Below are 19,008 nucleotides of genomic sequence, written 5' to 3'. Positions count from 1 at the left end.
GATTCTAGTGGTGTAAAAAAATGCGCTATTGAAAGTGAAAGAATGTCAAATTAGGGAGTCGGACAATTTAATCTTTTGTCTTAAGCTAAGTATTGTACTTAGGTGTTCTTCCACTAGGTGTCTGTTTGCATACATGTTATGATTTCAGAGAAAGCGAATCTATTCCTGAAGGCATTCGCTTATGTGGATTGTGTCAACAAATATCTCAATTTGGGATGGGGGGTATTTAAGAATGACTTTAATTTAACAGTTCTTCCTAAAGAATAAATAGGTGTGTTTTAGTGACATCTCTCGTTCTTGCTTTAGATGTTTTGGAGACACTAACCCAGATTTTTCAGCAGATGCAAAACTGAGGTCCTTGTGCCTGTGTGGTTTCCAGCATGATATGGTTTAAGCCTTCAATTTCATAGCCTGCCCGTGTGGGATTCTGGCCAGGATGTGAGCCCTTCATAATTTCTGAATGAAGCCTAACCTAGGATGCGCAATTCCCAAACAAGCTGCGTGCAGCTCGTCACTGTCTCCTTCTGAGAGCTCTATTGCCTGCTGATCAGACCCTTCCAGACCACACAGTGGCAGCTGATCTGTGATCCCACTAGTAGCCGTTTGGCAGCCACATTATCACTGCTAGTCACCTTAGGTCCCTCTGAATTGTCTAAATTTGGTAAATAGCTTACTCATTCTAACTTGTCCTAAAGTTGAGGCAATATGTCAACAGATATTTATTAGGTGCCTACTCCATGTCTCGTCCTGAGTGTCTGTAAGAATTATTAGACTCATTCATTCTCTAAGAATGTAATGAGATCTACTGTTTGCAAAAAGAAAAAAAAAAAAAGCCTGCTTCTAAGGAGAATTTGAAAAGGCAAAGATTATTCTGAGACAGCACTGCTGATGACCACAGGGCCCTAGACCTGGAGTTTGAAAATCTGAATTCAAATTTGGCTTTAACTTGCTAGCTATGTAAACTAGTTAGTCTACCCACTTTGTATATTAGTTTCTTCACATGTAAAAGTATAAGTTACTTTACAGCATTGCTGTGAAGACTGAAAACAGTTTGCAATAGTTCTGCCAAATATCATTATAAGAGCCTCCAAGAGAAGTCACCCTATTCTGGGTAAAGCAGCCCTTACCATGATTATATATATAGTAATTTATCTCCTTATGTTCTCACTTGTCTGGTAACCCTTGGGCACGACCTTTGCAAATTACAAGACCCCTAAAATGATCTTTTCTTTTCTTTCCTCCCTCCCTCCCTCCCTCCTTCCCTCCCTCTTTTCTTTTCTTTTCTCTCTCCTTCCTTCTTTCTTCCTTCCTTCCTTCCTTCGTTCCTCCCTCTCTCCCTCCCTCCTTCCCTTTTCGTCTTGTCTTTTCTTTTTTCTTTTCCCTTCCTTTCTCCCTCCCTCCCTCCTTTTCTCTTTCTTTCTTTCTTTCTTTCTTTCTTTCTTTCTTTCTTTCTTTCTTTCTTTCTTTCTTTCCTTTTTTCTCTCTCTTTCTGTCTTTTCTTCTGAGATGGCATCTCTCTCTGTTGCCCAGGCTGGAGTGCAGTGGCAAAATCTCGGCTCACTGCAACCTCTGCCTCCCAGGTTCAAGAGATTCTCCTGCCTCAGCCTCCTGGGTAGCTGGGATTACAGGCACCTGCCACCACACCCAGCTAAATTTTTTTGGTATTTTTAGTAGAGATGGGGTTTCACCATGTTGGTCAGGCTGGTTTCGAACTCCTGACCTCAAGTGATCCACCCGCCTCGGCCTCCCAAAGTGCTAGGATTACAGGCATGAGTCACCGCGCCCGGCCCCTAAAATGATATTTCTTAAGGAAAAATCTAGCCAGACAAAAGAGGATTTGGCTCCAACTCTACAGCAATGGGCGCAAGCGGCTGACAGCTTTTATTATCATTTTTTTTTTTCTTGGCTGCCTTCTAGCCAGTGAATGTCCAGCTGCAGAGTCCCCTGCTGTGTGGAGTATAGCTGCTCACTTTGGTGTAAAGGGCATTGAATGGAATAATGTTTGGCAAAGCAGAAATAAAGTGATTGGCTGCTTCAGAGCCATGTACACTGTCTGAATTTCACCAAGTAGAGAAACATTTTATCTTCTGCAGACAGAAAATATAATTATTATTCACATGGAGAAATGGAGAGATGCAAATTGCAGAAAGGTAAGGGCCATCACTTGCTATTCCTATCTGGCTCATCCTGGAGCACTGTACCAGCTATTGCCCCACCGGCTGGAATGAAGCAAACTAGGAATTGGGGGGTGTTTTTGGGGGGATACCCTAGTAGGGACCTGGAAGGAACCAGGCTGTGCTCATGGAACAGACTGTAGTAGATTGCATGGACCTCATAATTGATACCTTGTCTAGGAGCTACCAATGCTTCCTGTGTCCTAATTAGGGAGCCGGTGCCCTTTTTCTCATATGGTGTAGCAGCTTGAGGACAGTACAAACTTTTGAGGTGGCTCCTGGAGTTTCAGTCACAATCCTTGGAATCACACTTCAGCATACAGCTAGCTTGGATCTTGGAGTGACTGGCTCCTAGAAGTTCCTTGGATCTGGAGCTGGTGTAGGAGAGGCAGGTGTGATGGAGCGTTTTATCTGCATTGGTGAAACTGAACAAGAGCTGCCACTAGGGTGTGTGTGTTTGTGTGTCTTTGAGGGGTAGGTGAAAATATGCGTTGTGGGACCCCTGCCTATATAAATAATTGGAATCATTGAACATCTATCCCTGTTTTGGAGAACCAGTGACAACAACTACTCTCCAGGCAGGTGTCATGGAACTTAAGACAACCACAGAACAAGCCCACTCTGTAGAAACAAGTCCCAGTGCTTTTCAGGGCCTCTGGTCTACCCCATGTTCTGGTGAAGGGAACCTTGATTGCGCACAACCAACACAGGGTGCATGTGGGTCAGGGCTGGGCTCTGGGTGCTCTGAGGCGGATTGGCCAGGGTGTGGCCCACAGCAGCTCTCTGCTTGCCGCAGCCTAAGGGCTCCTGCAGGTGCAGATCACAGTTTAGAAGTTTCAGGTTCAGGAATCCCACAGAAGGACAAGAGACCCCTGTAGTTCAGCAACTCAGGGGAGCTTTGTACCTCCAAGAGGGGCATGGCCAATAGCCATTGGCATTTGGTAGGCCCTTCCAGGATGTAAAAGAGGCAAATCGTTTGAGATCTCTTGCAGTTTTCCACCTGTTTGTTACTATGGTAAATGGCCCACTGGGAGGAAAGATAGACAGTATTGGCTGAAAGAAAGTCTTTTATCTCCCTTAGCTTTGTGGATTTTGTGTGTCTGAGCCTTGATTCTCAAGGCTGACAGCTTATGTGGGAATTTGTGAAGGGAAAGCAGGGAAGAGGCCTGCCAGTCTCCACAGATGATGGATTGCAGTATTTTTATGGTGTCAAAAATAAAGTAATTTTAAGCATCATAGTTTCTCTGTTTGAAAAAAGCTGTGGTTCTTAAAACCATCTGTCAATTCATCATCAAAGTGGAGAGAAGACAGAAAAGAAATGCAACAAAATGAGTGGAAAAGACAACAATAAAAAAGGGAAGATAAATGAAAGAGAAAGAATGAGAATATTCTATAGCAAGTAGAAAATGGATTGGAATCAGAATGACACTTTGAGCTTAGGTTAAAAAAAAAAAGCCGCCAGGCACAGTGGCTCATGCCTGTAATCCCAGCACTTTGGGAGGCTGAGGTGGGTGGATCACGAGGTCAGGAAATCGAGACCATCCTGGCTAACACGGTGAAACCCCGTCTCTACTAAAAATACAAAAAATTAGCCGGGTGTGGTGGTGGGCGCCTGTAGTCCCAGCTACTTGGGAGGCTGAGGCAGAAGAATGGCGTGAACCTGGGAGGCGGAGCTTGCAGCGAGCCGAGATCGTGCCACTGCACTCCAGCCTGGGAGACAGAGGGAGACTCTGCCTCAAAAAAAAAAAAAAAAAAGCTTAAAATAATTTGGATGAAGCTATTTTCTCCTTCATAAAGCTCCTGAACAAAGTCACAACCCCAAACCGCCCCTGCCCCATATGTCACAGTACACAGACTGGTAGGGAAGTCATTTTGTATTTGCTTCCTTCTCTCCTGCTTTGCCTTGACAAGTGAAATCTCCTACTAATTGGCAAAACAAATGGATTATCTCATGTCCTTTGCTTTTATATGTGAGCAAAGATGAATGTTCTCTTCTGTTTTCCATGGCGTTGCTGTGATGGACTATCATTTAACAGAACGTGCTCGCTTATAAACAGTGCTTGTCTCCAGTAGAGTGTGGACGTTTGCTGCCACATAGATTACCTGCTTGTCGACAATCAAGACTTCTGCCATGAGGATAACAAGCATTTTTTGTTTCCTCTTAGCTCTGGCTTCTGGATTAAGAATAATGCATATTGTTTGCCTGTGTTTGTGGACTTTGTATAAATCCACTTGCTGCTGTGATAATGTCTTGTTGAATGCTAGCATTATAATTTTAAAGGATAAATTAATCTGTGGGTTTTAAAAATTGTAGTTCAGACCTGTTTTGCTTTCACTTAAGGCTCCGTGATAAAGAGAATCAACCTAGCTCCTATGTTATTTCAACTGGAAAATCGTCTCTAAATCACAATAAATTATCTTCCTTTTAAAAATGTGTAAAACATTAGGCATGGTACTTATCTTACTGCATCATTTCAAAGATGACAATGTCTATTAGGGAATAACCAGGACAGCTATCTTTGCATCAGTTGAATCGATAAATCCCCTTAGTGGAATTTTTTTCTTGATTCTTAAAAAAATACTGATTATGCTAGCCTTCTTTATAAATAGTGTGTTTGTTGGGGATTGATATTCTTGGTTTATTTTCTGGATTTAAAATAGTATAGGATGAGAGTCCGTATTTCTATCTTAAATAACTTACTAAACAATTTCTTTTTTTTGAGACGGAGTCTTTCTCTGTCCCCCAGGCTGGAGTGCAGTGGCGCAATCTCGGCTCACTGCAAGCTCTGCCTCCTGGGTTCACACCATTCTCCTGCCTCAGCCTCCCGAGTAGCTGGGACTACAGGCGCCCGCCAACACGCCCGGCTAATTTTTTGTATTTTTTGTAGAGACGGGGTTTCACCGTGTTAGCCAGGATGGTCTCGATCTCCTGACCTCGTGATCTGCCCGCCTCGGCCTCCCAAAGTGCTGGGATTACAGGCTTGAGCCACCGCGCCCGGCCAACAATTTCTAAAATTGCTAAAACACACTTGGTTTAAGAAGCATGCAATCTGTGATTAAAACAAAATGGAATGATTCTTTATTAATATATGTGAAGGAAAAGCTCTTCTTTGAAATTGACTTTATTACTCATTTGCTAACAAAACATATTTTCTAGTTTTCAGTTACAGAGTTTATCAGGAATGCATTTTATTTCATTTAACAAACTTAAACAACTAATGATTTCATTGGTTTGGCTATGTTTCATGTTGTAGTATGTTAAGAAATTGTTCTTTAAAGAAGATAACTGTTTTAAATATGACTGAGATAACTATTCCCTTAAACTCTGAAACAAAACACCAAAAATGTCATTGGTTAGTTGGCTAGGGAGTTTAACCAACCTTGAAGTGTGAAAGCTATTTTATTTGATGAAACCTGTTATCACACTTGTTCAATCCCTTTAGTTGTATACTAATTCCATTAGGAAGAATAGTTTTGTATAATGAAGCTATTTCTAGGTAATGGCTCCCATTCTAGGTAATTGCTACCACTTACTAAGCATGCACTGTGCCCGGCGTGCTTCCCATATAATATCTCATTTAATTCTCACAAACACCTTATAAGTTGGTTATTATTATTCAAAGAGGAGGCATTTGCTAGTCAGAGCATTAAGCAATTTCCATAAGTTTTCTTATTTAACAAGTGGCAGAGTTGGGATTTGAACTTAAACCTACTTGACTCTAATCTACATACTTTAGTGCAGTGGTTTTCTTTTAGAGACAGAGTCTCACTCTGTTGTTCAGGATGGAGTGCAATAGCACAATCAAAGCTCATTGCAGACTTGAACTCCTGGGCTCAAGCAATCCTCCCACCTTAGCCTCCTGAGTAGCTGGGACTACAGGTGCACATCACCATTCCCTGCTAATTTTTATTTTATTTTTGTAAAAATGAGGGTTTTGCTATGTTGCCCAGGCTGGTCTCGTACTCCTGGTCTCAAGTGATCCTTCCATCTTGGTCTTCCAAACTGCTGGGATTACAGATGTGAGCCACTGAACCCGGCCTAGTTTAAGCATATATTTTTGGTTGTGTACCCATAAAAGAACTTGGGAGCCTCATGTACCCCCTTATACTTCAAATTGTCACCTAAAGTTTTTGTCATACATGTAGTTGAAAAGATGTGGTTTCTGGCATATTGTAAATATTGACGGTAAAAAAGGTTATACTTCTGTATAAAAGTAACCTATATAATATAGATATCATAAAGAGTTGGTATGTCCTATAATTTCTTTTAAAAGTAATCTTTAGGACTTGTACATTTTACATTGTTTTCTTTTCTCCTGAAACTCATATTTTCATTCCACTATCATATGGATTTTTATCCTTTTATATGATTTTTTTTTCCTTTAAGAGACAGGATCCCACTCTGTCATCCAGGCTGGAGTGCAGTGGCACTATCATAGCAACCTTGACCTCCTGGGTGGGAGGAATACTCCTGCCTCAATCTCCCAACTACATATGGCTGCCACCATACCGGGCTGACTTTTCTTTCTTCTTTTTTTTTTGTGGAGATGGGGTCTTGCTATGTTGCCCAGACTGCTCTTGAACTCCTGACCTCAAGTGATCCTCCTACCTCAGCATCCCAAAGTGCTGGGATTACAGGTGTGAGCCACTGTGCCAAGTCCTATTATATATTTTTATGCCTGGAAATATTTTATTGATAATTCTATCATACATTTAAGCTAAAAGAATAGTTTTTTTTGTTTTTGTTTTTTTTTTTTTTTTTTTGGAACAAAGTCTGGCTCACCTAGACTGGAGTGCAGTGGCACAATCTTGGCTCACTGCAACCTCAGCCTCCTGGGCTCAAGCCATCCTCCCACCTCAGCCTCCCTAGTAGCTGGGACCACAAGTGTGCACAACCACACCTGGCTAATTTTTGTATTTTTGGTAGAGATGGGATTTCGCCATGTTGGCCAGGCTGGTCTTGAACTCGTGATCTCAAGCTATTTGCCCACCTTGGCCTCCCAAAGTGCTGGGATTAGAGGCGTGAGCCACCGTACCTGGCCAAGAATACATATTTAAATTGAAATTAATTTAAAAAGTTTTTGGTGACATAATTATTTAAGCGAAAAAATTTTATTCAGAGTTATTATTACAATTATTATCAGTACATAATTTAACAAGCATTAATATGATATACTACACATTTTGACTGATAATGATTGAATAAAACAGATAAATATTTTTATTGAATATGCAGTACTTAATGAGATAGATGAGACATTACCCCCAATTATGTAACATACACATGAATGAACATTATTTATTACTACAGTGAGAGAGTTGAGAACTAATTCTAATCCTATTATTGGTTTTTATGTATGTAAGCACTTAGAAATATTTTTCATGTAAGTAAATATGTAGGAATTGAGCACTTTTTGAACTCCTTCCAAGGATATGCCAAATACCACATGGTGATTTATCACAACAATTTCTTTCATAATCCACAGACAATTCAAATAGATTTTTCCTTAATTTTGTTGAAAGCAAAGAACTGGAAACCTCTTGATATACAAAAGTGTTTTGTTACCCTATCATTAGGGTCTTATCTATTTTTAAATTTGTGGGAATTCAAAAATTCATTCTCAAGACATGTCAAATAGTCATTATTTCTTCCTTCAATTCTTAGGTATAGGCGCTTTGCTTAAACTGATATTCTCAGAAAGGACTGTGAATACTGAAAAGTTATTACTCTCAAAACACCTTTGCCAGGATTATTGTTTTCACAAGCTGCTTTTATTGTGTACTTTATATATATATTTTCATCAAAACCTTGGAGCTACCTATTTGGCTTATCAACATATGGACACCATGTGTCCTGGTTAACCTGGTTAGCTGAACCAGTTCTCATTGTCCAAACAATCAAAAGTACGTACATGACTCTCCATAGCCCACATTTCTTTTCCTAATTCTTCTTGATTGTGGCCATGGGCTTTGGCTGGAAGAGGAGAAACAAGAGTTGAGCTTAGCTTATTTTGGTGGTTCTTCTGCCCAAAATTATTTTTGAATCATTTTAGTGGAATTTAGATTTCATATGTTTCAACTACTTCAAGAAACAAAGTACTGGCCAGGCATGGTTGCTCACTCATGTAATCGCAACACTTCAGGATGCTGAGGCAAGAGGATTGTTTAAAACCAGGAGTTTGAGACCAGCCTGGGCTACAAAGCAAGACCCTGTCTCTATTTTTTTTAATTTAAAATTTAAAAAAAAAGAAAAGAAAAGAAGAGAAAAAAAAAAGAAACAAAGTACTGCAACTCCAAGATTATTAATGAAACACTCATACACAGCCTCCACAAAGGTCCATCCATCCCTAGCTGTCTCCCATCCCACCTCCACCACCCATGCCAGTGACTGCATATTATTTCTACCCTTTTGCGCTTTGACCGAAGGAGGTATGACATCAACACCATCTCATTTCCATATCCTGCAGATTGGGAAGGAGCTTTCTAACGGGACATTCATGATGCCAATATTTTACAAGACAAAAATTTGGAATCCATAGATTTCCTTTGTGGAAACTCATCTATAGGGAGTGGTTTTATTGCTTGTATATTTAATTCATTTACTCAACAAATATATATTGAACCACCCTGTATACAGAGACTGAGGACACAGCAGCAAATAAGTGAACAAGGCCAGACACAGTGGCTGCCTTCAGGTAGGTTATATTATAATGGGGATTCAGATGTTAAAGAACTAACTGCAAAATTAATCATTCACTACAATGATGAAAACTTCTATGAATAAAAAATAAGGTGATGTGAGAAGCTGTAAAAGGGGATCGATGTCTCCCAAGGATCAGGGAAGGTTTTCTTGATGGAGTGACCTTCTGTCAGAGAGTTGAAAAATTAGATGGTATAAGCCATCCTAGGTGGGGACTGTTGAGAAAAAGCATGCACCAAGGCTCTGAAATGGAAATAAATGTGTTTGAGGACTTAAAAAAAAAAGAAGACAATGAGTAAGGGAAATAGAGAGAAACAGATACGGAAACAACCCAAGGAAGGGCTGGAGATGAGGTAGTGGTCAGATGGTGCAAAGCCTCACTTGTAGGTTTTCACAGTTTTGATCTTTATTTAAAGACCAATGACCATTGTAGGGATTTAAGGAAAGAGGTGAAAAGTCAGATGCACATTGAAAAAAATCACTGGGCCAGAGAGAAACTGGGACACGAGCTAGGATGTTCTTGCAGTTGTCCAAGAGGGAGGTGCTGATGGCTTGGACTAGGATAATGGCAATGGGTGTGGACAGAGAGGACTTAAGGGATAGTTAGGAATGAAGCAGGTAAATGGATACAAAAGAAAGATTCTGAGTTGAGATGGAGCTCCCTGGGTGCTGCTGCAGCTACCCAAACCACAGCTGAGCAGGCTGTAGCTGCAGACCCACGCCTCCCACTCCAAAGAGCAGACAGGACCTACCCCACCCCCAGACTCAGGCATCACTGCACTCCGGGGGCCTGAGAAGGCCCCTGCTGTCCTTGCAGGCTCAGAAGTGCCTGCTCCTGCTGCCTGGATTCTCCCTGCTGTAGGTGCCGGCTCTGATGGAAGCAAAGTCCCCATAAGCCCAGGCACCGTGAACGGCAGCAGGCGGCAGACAGATTCCAGGGCGGAAGGGGGCAGGTCCCTGGTGAGGCCCCACCTTCAGGCCAGGGAGGGCCTGAAGACTGGGGACCGGGCTGCCAGTCCCACCAACTGGAGTGGGAACTTGTGGTGCCTTTTCTGGGACCTCCCATGGCCACCCATGGACCAATCTGTGTGCATTTCCTCACCTCTGAGGCCATAAAAGCCCCAGGATCAGCCAGAGCTGAGCAGACATCCCGACAACCAGTTGCAGGGAGGAGCTACCCTTTCTGCTGAAAGCTTCAGGACCTGCAGAGACATTGGGACTACCAGCTGCAGAGAGGAGCAACCCACTCCAGGGCCTCCCCTCTGTTGAAAGCTGAACACTCCATGGGATGACCTGCCTATGGAGAGGAACTACCCACTGTGGGTCTTCTCTGAGCTGTTCTAACACTCAGTAAAGCTCCTCTTCATCTAGCTCCCCTCTACTTGTCTGTGTACCTCATTATTCCTAGATGCAGGACAAGAACTTGGGCAAAGGTGCCACCAGCCACAGAGGTTTCTGGTCAGAAGAGCGACAACCCAAAGATCCTGTAACATTTTGATATCCCAACATGTGAGAGTATTCTTTTCTTTTCTTTTCTCTTTTTTTTTTTTTTTTGAGACGGAGTCTCGCTCTGTCGCCCAGGCTGGAGTGCAGTGGCGCAATCTCTGCTCACGCAAGCTCCGCCTCCCAGGTTCATGCCATTCTCCTGCCTCAGCCTCCCGAGTAGCTGGGACTACAGGCGCCCGCCACTACGCCCGGCTAATTTTTTGTATTTTTAGTAGAGATAGCGTTTCACCATGTTAGCCAGGATGGTCTTGATCTCCTGACCTCGTGATCCGCCCGCCTCTGCCTCCCACAGTGCTGGGATTACAGGTGTGAGCCACCGCGCCCGGCTGAGAGTATTCTTTCAACACACCTCCATCTCCACCCAAATTGACTTCTATCACTTAATTTTTTCCAATCTTGAAGATTAAAAATGGAATCATGGTATTTTATTTTGCGTTTATATTATTACTAATGAGATTAAGCATTAGTTATTTGTATTTTATGTTTTCAATTTTCCTTTATTTGTTCTTCTATTTAGTTTGCTTATTATCTTCTTTGTGACATGTAAGAACTCTATTTTATGGTTCTTGTGTATTAAATGTATATTTCAGATATTTTTATCAGCTTGTGACTTGATTTTTTTAATTTAGGTTTTAATTTTTTTTAAGAAATAAGTTAAAATTAAGTAAATTTATCAATCTTTTTATTGTGGTTTCTCTCATATTTTACCAATAAATGTCTTATTAATATCTATGTAATATAAACATAGCATTTTTGATATGAAAAAGGAGTTTCCATTACTCAGAATTTGGGGACCTCTACTGGTGTAAGAAACAAACAGGTCATGAATGTGTACTTGTGGTGTCACTGGGAAGAAGGTGAAAAGCTGTCTGCTTTGGGGAGAGTTTCAGTGGCTTGTGGATCTTTAACAAGTTTCTTGCTTGTCAAAGCTGAAAACATGAGGATTTTTTTCCTTTTGTTTTCATTTGCTTTTCTTGAAACCACAGAATATCTTGTTTTTCAGGCAACCCACTACAAAGTGCAAACACCAAAAGGAGCCCATCTTGGTATTAAAGTTTGGGACTTCAGAGGCAGGGGAGTTAGCTATGTTTTCAAAGTTGGATAATAGTGATGGGCCACATTTTCACATCTTAGTTGCATTGTTTGTCATGAAGAGGAAAACATTTCCACTTCTCATATGGCAATATTAAGTGTGTAAATCATATACATGTCTTGTTGAGTACTTGAAAAGAGTATTGACAAATGTATAAATGAAATTCTGGCTTATCTTATGAACTCAACTTTAAACAGTTGGCTTAGTGAGTTCTGAAATAAAAAGCTATTTTTAATTCATTAAACAATTTTTTTAAGAGACAGGATCTTGTTCTGTCACTTAGGCTGGAGTGCAGTGGTGCCATTATAGCTCACTGTAACCTTGAACTCCTGGGCTCAAGGAATCCTCCCACCTCGGCCTCCTGAGCAGGTGGGACTACAGGTGTGTGCCCCTACAACTGGCTATGTTTTTTTCTTTTAGGGACAGGGTCTTGCTATGTTGTTCAGGCTGGTCTTGAACTACTGGCCTCAAGTAATCCTCCTGCCTTGGCCTCCCAAAGCTCTGGGACTAGAGGCATGAGCCACCATGCCTGGCCGAAAGGCTATTTAATGAATTACTTTTATTGTAAAATTGATTAATCACAATAGAAGTATTTTCTCTCCCCACTCAAAGAGATATATGTTTTTATGAACACTTTAATCTCACATTTAACTGAAAACATTTTTTCTCTTCTAGCTTTTGTTTCTACTAAGATGACATCATACATGGCTATTGATGGCAGTGCTCTTGTAAGTATCCTTTGGAATACCCCAGGGTGTAGATATTGTCAGTTTGATGAATGAGTAAAATAATAGGTTGGTTTCAAGTTTGGCTAGCAATTTCTTGTCCTCAATTTCATTAGCCACAGTAGAACCAAAGACCCTGTTGCTAGATTTAAACGGTCTTATGGTCATCTAGCATTTAAGACCTCTAGATTTTTACTTTTAAAGTTTAAGCTGCATACCATGGTTTTAATATACTGTACATAAATTATATTTTAAGAAGACGCTAGCTATGGTGCTAGTGGAACCTCTCATGCAACCTCTGTAGGAAAAATTCTGTTAATAATTTCACTGAAATTGGGCTTGGCACAGTGGCTCACACCTGTAATCCCAGCACTTTGGGAGGCCAAGGCGGGCAGTTCACAAGGTCAGGAGTTTGAGATCACCCTGGCCAACATGGTAAAACTCTGTCTGTACTAAAATTACAAAAATTAGCTGGATGTGGTGGCGTGCACCTGTAATCCCAGCTACTGAGGAGGCTGAGGGAGGAGAATCACTTGAACCTGGGAAGTGGAGGTTGCAGTGAGCCGAGATCATGCCACTGCACTCCAGCCTGGGCAACAGAGCAAAAATCTGCCTCAAAAAAAAATAATATTAATTTCACTGAAATCATGGGTATCTTTTAAAACAATTTTATGGTCATATGTTTGTCTAAGATAGGTAAGTGAATTGAGCAAGTATATAATCTCTATTAGACAAGGAAACTTATGCAGGGAAAAATTAGGAAGTTGATGTCAGTAACACGGCATTTCTAATAGAAGGGACTGTGGGAGTGTTGTGGGATTGTATGGTGTGCTTCTGTTGGCAAATCTAATGACCTCATGATGGATGTATAGGACAGAGTTTTAGGAGCAGAGCTAAAAGCAGAATCAGAAGTGGTGTGTTGAGACGATAAAGTATAAACTTTCTGCCAAATCTGGAATGTGGACTGTGGTTTCTTGATGCAAATTAGAAAATGGATGTCAAGGGAGTTTGTGGTTACAGGGATGAAGAAACTGAGTTAACTAGACAGCTCCTGAAAGGGACACCTTAGTAAAATGCAGGGCAGCTGATACATCCTTTGCTTGACTTGCTAACAATGCCATATCCTAGAAATTGAAAAGGCAATGAAAACACTTTAATTCTCGTGCTAATTCTAATTAAGGAGAAAACTTGCTAGCTATGAAAAAAATGCAGGAACCTTTGAAATACCAGACTGCAGAAATTAAAAATGAAAACACAAATTATAAGAAGTTATGTATTGGCCGGGTGTGGTAGTTCACGCCTGTAATCCCAGCACTTTGGGAGGCTGAGGCGGGTGGATCACTTGAGGTCAGGAGTTTGAGACCAGCTTGGCCAACATGGTGAAACTCTGTCTTTACTAAAAATACAAAAATTAGCCGGGCATGGTGGTGCGCACCTGTAGTCCCAGCTACCAGAAGGCGAAAGGATCACTTGAATCCAGGAGGCAGAGGTTGCAGTGAGCTGAGATCCACTACTCTACTCCAGTGTGGGCAACAAAGGGTGACTCCATCTCAATTAAAAAAAAATAATAATGATGCTGGACCTTTACCTCACACCAGATATAAAAATTAATTCAACTGGGAGGATGGCCTCACCAGCACACACAGGCCTGAATCATGAACGGGGACTGACAAATAAAGGATAAGGTGTTTCTTTAAAAAAAAAAAAAGAAGTCATGCATTGTAGGATATTTGCCATCTAAAGCTTGGAGAAAAGGAAGATGTGATCCAATGGGCATGGATGGGTGGATGTTTTTTGATAATAGAAATGTGAATAATTACAAGGAACATAAATAAGAGGAACAAGTAAGAGAATCAATGTGGCTGCAGTAGGAGGCTTTGGCTAGGAGTTGATATAAAGACTTGTTTACAGGGTGCTAAAAGGGAATCCTGTGGTCAAGATTTAATGCAAATGGACATCGCAGATCTGTAAAAATAGAGTAAGGAAGGTGAAGTTCAGAGTAACAAAAATGAAAATTTTTAAATAGGAAAAAATCCATTTTAAGATTATAAGCGTGGCCGGGCATGGTGGCTCATGCCTGTAATCCCAGCACTTTGGGAGGCTGAGGTGGGTGGATCACAAGGTCAGGAGATGGAGACCATCTTGGCCAACATGGTGAAACACCGTCTCTACTAAAATACAAAAATTAGCTGGGCATGGTGGCACATACCTGTAGTCCCAGCTACTGAGGAGGCTGAGGCAGGGGAATTGCTTGAACCTGGGAGGTGGAAGTTGCAGGGAGCTGAGATCGCGTCACTGCACTCCAGCCTGGTGACAGAGCAAGACTCTGTCTCAAAAAAAAAAAAAAAAAAAGAAAAAGAAAAAAAAGGATTATAAGCATGTGTGTATGTACTATTTAGAACAAAGACATGAGAAAGGATAAGGATTGTTGTATCCTTGGGAAAGGTAATGCAATGTTTAATTCTTATATTGCTCCACCTTTTCCACTGAAAGGATGTAATCTTCCAACTGGAGAAAGTTCATCTTATATGTTTAAGAAGAACTGGAAATCAAGGTAATAAGAGAGCATTTAAGTGCTTTAAATTAAGAAATTTATTTGTTCATTGGAATATTCACTTAATATTACCTACCCTTACCTATCCTGATTCTATCACCCATCAGGCACTGTACCAGATAGGGTAAGAACTGGAGATTTAATTGACTTTGGACAAGTTAAAGTCACTACATCTACAAGTATAACCCTGGGTGTTTGGATAAGATCACAGATGTGATTACCAAAGGACTAACATATCATCCATGTAATTCCCGACCTAGAGCCATTACCACTATAATAGGTAACTTGTTTCCCTTTGTCTTGTGTACAAATGAATTCTGTTCTTATTAGTGGGAACTCTGGCTATTTATGGATCTTTCTCATTTCATGAGCCATCTCCACTCCTAGAGTCAATCAGCCAGCTCTCCTCATGTGTCTATTTTTCCGTTATTTTTATCTCACAGCCATCAGTGTCTGGGCGGCACTGCTGAACGTTTCTTTTAAGCATTTCTTCCAGCAGCTTTTCAGTGGTTACCCTACTTTATCTTTCCATTCAGAAAATTAGTTCAATTTTCTGGTGTCATTTGTTCTCTAAATAAAATGTAGCACAGGAGACCTATTTTTATGCTAGGTAGTTTCAGTAGGTTTGACATCTTTGACCTAATCACATCTTGAATTACACTTCATTTCCACTAAACTAACACTTATTGAGTTATATGGGTTGAACAAACTGCTTGGTGCTGAGGTATAAAAATGAGAAGCATACCATCTTGTTGGGGGTAGGGGGAAGGAATATACTTTTGAGGTCCTTTTGTTGATCCTAGCCTGCTAGTTTTCACTGAAGCTGGTATGGTAAGTGGTGCTAAGAAAACTGCTCAGAATTCACAACTAAATTTGAAGTGCTATTTGAAATTTTATTATGTGTATACCAAATAGCATTGTCCTGTTTTTCTAAGCTGAGTTGTTACCTGATAGTATTCTTTTCTCTCTTCTAAATGAAACAATGGGATTTTCAAAGCTAAAGTTTCATGTAGATCCAAAAGTATCAATCCACCAAGTTCTATTGGTTCAGTCTCGTAAATATGTCTCCATTTTCACAGCCACAGCTCTTGACCTCTTCTCCTGGGCTTTTGCCTGTGGCCCTGTGTCCCTCCAATCCAATTGCCACACGACAACCAGAGTGAATTTTTCCTGAATGGAAGTCTGATTATGCCACTTACCAGCTTACATTGGTTCAATGTCCCATTGTCGTTTGGATAAACTTCATACTTTAATGCCGGGAGAGGTGGCTCATGCCTGTAATCCCAGCACTTTGGGAGGCTGAGGTGGGAAGATCACTTGAGGCCAGGAGTTCGAGACCAGCCCTGGGCAACATAGGGAGACCCCATCTTTACAAACATTAGCCAGGCGCATTGGCTCGTGTCTGTGGTCCCAGCTACTTGGGAGGCTGAGGTGGGTGGATTGCTTGGGCCCAGGAGGTCGAGGCTGCAGTGATCCACTGTACTCCAGTCTTGGCTACAGAGCAAGACCCTGTTTCAACACACACACACACACACACACACACACACACACACACACACACACGCCTTTAGAATCTGGCTCATTGTGTGTTGGGAAATCTTCAATATAGTTACTAGATTTGGTACTATCCCCAAACTTCTCTAAGAATTGGTTTATGTAGTCCTTGATATTGATAAAGTTTCCTTGAATCACACTATGGTGATAACCAAGTGTGATGCACGAAATCATGATTGCTTAGTTTTCTTTTATGATCAGTTTTTCATTAAAATAAATAAATAAATAATACTAGCATATATGAATCTTGAAGGCTTGATTATAAAGTTCTCTGGTTGGCCGGGTGTGGTGGATTATGCCTGTAATCCCAGCACTTTGGGAGGCCGAGACAAGTGGATCATGAGGTCAGGAGATTGAGACCATCCTGGCCAACATGGTGAAACCCTGTCTCTACTAAAAATACAAAAATTAGCCGGGTGTGGTGGCGTGTGCCTGTAATCCCAGCTACTCAGGAGGCTGAGGCAGGAGAATCACTTGAACTCAGGAGGCGGAGCTTGCAGTGAGCTGAGATGGCGCCACTGCACCCGAGCCTGGGGGATAGAGCGAGACTCCATCTCAAAAAAAAAAAAAAATTAAGTTCTCTGGTCTTAGATAGATTTTAGTAACACTGTTCAACTAAAGAAGGAAAACAGCCTAATTTAAGGATCACAGGGCTCACAGGGAATGAGACAGATAATCTCTTTTACTGTTATACATAGTTCCTGTACCCAAATCTCCTAAAAAGTTTCCCTGAAACAAAAAGTTATGTATATAAATCATGGATATTTCGCTCAGTTTTCTTGCTGACAAGGAAACGGTCAGTGGATGTGAATGCATGTTTATGTCTGCTACTGTGGTTAAGTTATTTACTGTTGCCTGGACTCTCACCTGTGGGATGATCTAACAGCAAACAGGTACTTGCTGTGTTTGCTTCACAAGACAGCTCTGCATTCGCCACTCACAAAGCATCGGTCTTTATGTGACAGTGTGTAGTCAACAGCCCAGACACGATTTCTGCCTGCATGAAACATGCATGTCTCACCGCTCACTCCATCTCCATGCTCGTCGTGTGAACTGCAGGGAGTGGAAGTGAGGAATTTATTCTTCACATTTCTGGTCAATTAAAAAAAGTTGAAACTTTGCAGTTTGCTTTCAGGCTACATCAATATAACCCTATGTTGAAATAAGGGGCCAAAGCTGCTCTTCACATGGGTCAAACACAGGAGACCTGAACATATTTCCTGTCACGAGGACTTAGGTGGGAATAGATTATTGGTAGGTATGGGAAGGGCTCATTAACTAGAAAACTTCTGTCCTCATGCCACCCCTGCCCCATGCATCCTATATTTCTTTTTTTTAAATTTATTTTTTATTTTATTTATTTATTTATTTATTTATTTATTTATTTATTTATTTATTTATTTTTAGACAGAGTTTTGCACTTATTGCCCAGGCTGGAGTGCAATGGAGCGATCTCAGTTCACCATAACCTCTGCCTCCCAGGTTCAAGCGATTTTCCTGCCTCAGCCTCCCGAGTAACTCGGATTACAGGCATGCGCCACCACGCCTGGCTAATTTTGTTATTTTTAGTAGAGGCAGAGTTTCTCCATGTTGATCAGGCTGGTCTTGCACTCCTGACCTCAGGTGATCCGCCCGCCTTGGCTTTCCAAAGTGTTGGGATTACAGGCGTGAGCCACCACGCCTGGCCCACATTCTGTATTTCTTTGGTTCCAGATTCTCAGTATTTGGAGGGTTTGTTGAAAGAGGATGAGGGAGAAAGGTATTGTGCTTTTTAAGGAAATAGTCTTTTAGTAGAACTAGAGATTTGTTCAGCAAAAGTCCATTTTGAGTCAACTCTTCCTGTGAATTCAAGTTTAATGTCAGTCAATCCTATGGGGTTTTCTCTATGGATGTGCCTCTTTGGGAGTGAGAAAGGTATTGGAGAAACTTTTGTGCGTGTGCTTAACTTTGCTGATATTATTTACTAGCCAAGGTATTTTGCAGCTATGAGCAATCGAGCAGTAGATGGCTTTGTAGACATCTGTCAAAGTTCCACTATCTGCCAGGCACATAGGAAGGCATCATGCTTACTAAAGGCATCATATGAAGGAAAAATTGATATAAGACCATAAAACATTTTGTTAAATATGTTTTTGAGTGCTTACTTCGTGTCAGTCATTGGGCTAGGTGCTAGATTTGGAGGACACTGCATGTTCAAGAACATCAATTCTATCTTGAAGTCTTGGCCAGTCATTGATGCATTTTAAGCAGAGTTATAGTTGTTCAGTAGTGTGTTGAATGGGTTTTGAGGAGCTAGACTGTAGACGGAGAGTCCAGGAATGAGATGGTTGGTCATTGTTTAAGAGAGAACTGATACGGATCTGACTAAGGCAGCAATAGCGGAGATAGAGAGGGAAGAGAGATTCGATAAATATTAGGAAGCAACCTGGACAGGGGTGGTGCGTGAGCAAATGTGTAGGAGAGGGGAAAGGGCAAACCTGAGATTACTCACAGGCTGTGGGTTGGACCGTTGGGTAGGCAGTGTTACCACAGTGTGTGTACCATAGTATCCCACACAGATAAACAGATTATAATATCAATTTCAGAGGCATAGCAAAACATGGTGAGAACATAGGAGACAGAACAGCAGGAGAACATATAATTAAACAATAGGCTTAGGAGTCTGACTGGCTGGGTCCCATTCTTGGCTTTACTACTAGCTG

At 41.3% G+C, this 19,008-nt stretch overlaps 1 protein-coding gene across 2 annotated transcripts in view; it reads left to right on the top strand.

The window, feature by feature from the left end:
* The window catches only part of IPCEF1 (interaction protein for cytohesin exchange factors 1), a 211,335-nt gene that overhangs the window by 90,226 nt on the left and 102,101 nt on the right, over positions 1–19,008 (top strand). The window contains exon 3 of one of the 2 annotated variants that reach the window (XM_058435616.1): positions 12,149–12,201. The exons of the other annotated variant lie outside the window; for it this stretch is intronic. Coding sequence (XP_058291599.1) covers positions 12,166–12,201 — 36 coding nt within the window. The 5' untranslated portion in view covers positions 12,149–12,165. The remainder of the gene's footprint in view (positions 1–12,148; positions 12,202–19,008) is intronic. 2 annotated transcript variants of the gene reach the window in all.

The sequence above is a fragment of the Hylobates moloch genome, unplaced genomic scaffold (genome assembly GCF_009828535.3).
Source record: "Hylobates moloch isolate HMO894 unplaced genomic scaffold, HMol_V3 SCAFFOLD_2, whole genome shotgun sequence".
In the NCBI taxonomy this organism is placed as follows: domain Eukaryota; kingdom Metazoa; phylum Chordata; class Mammalia; order Primates; family Hylobatidae; genus Hylobates; species Hylobates moloch.
The sequence above is the reverse complement of the archived record's forward strand: the minus strand, read 5'-3'. Positions and strand labels throughout refer to the sequence as shown.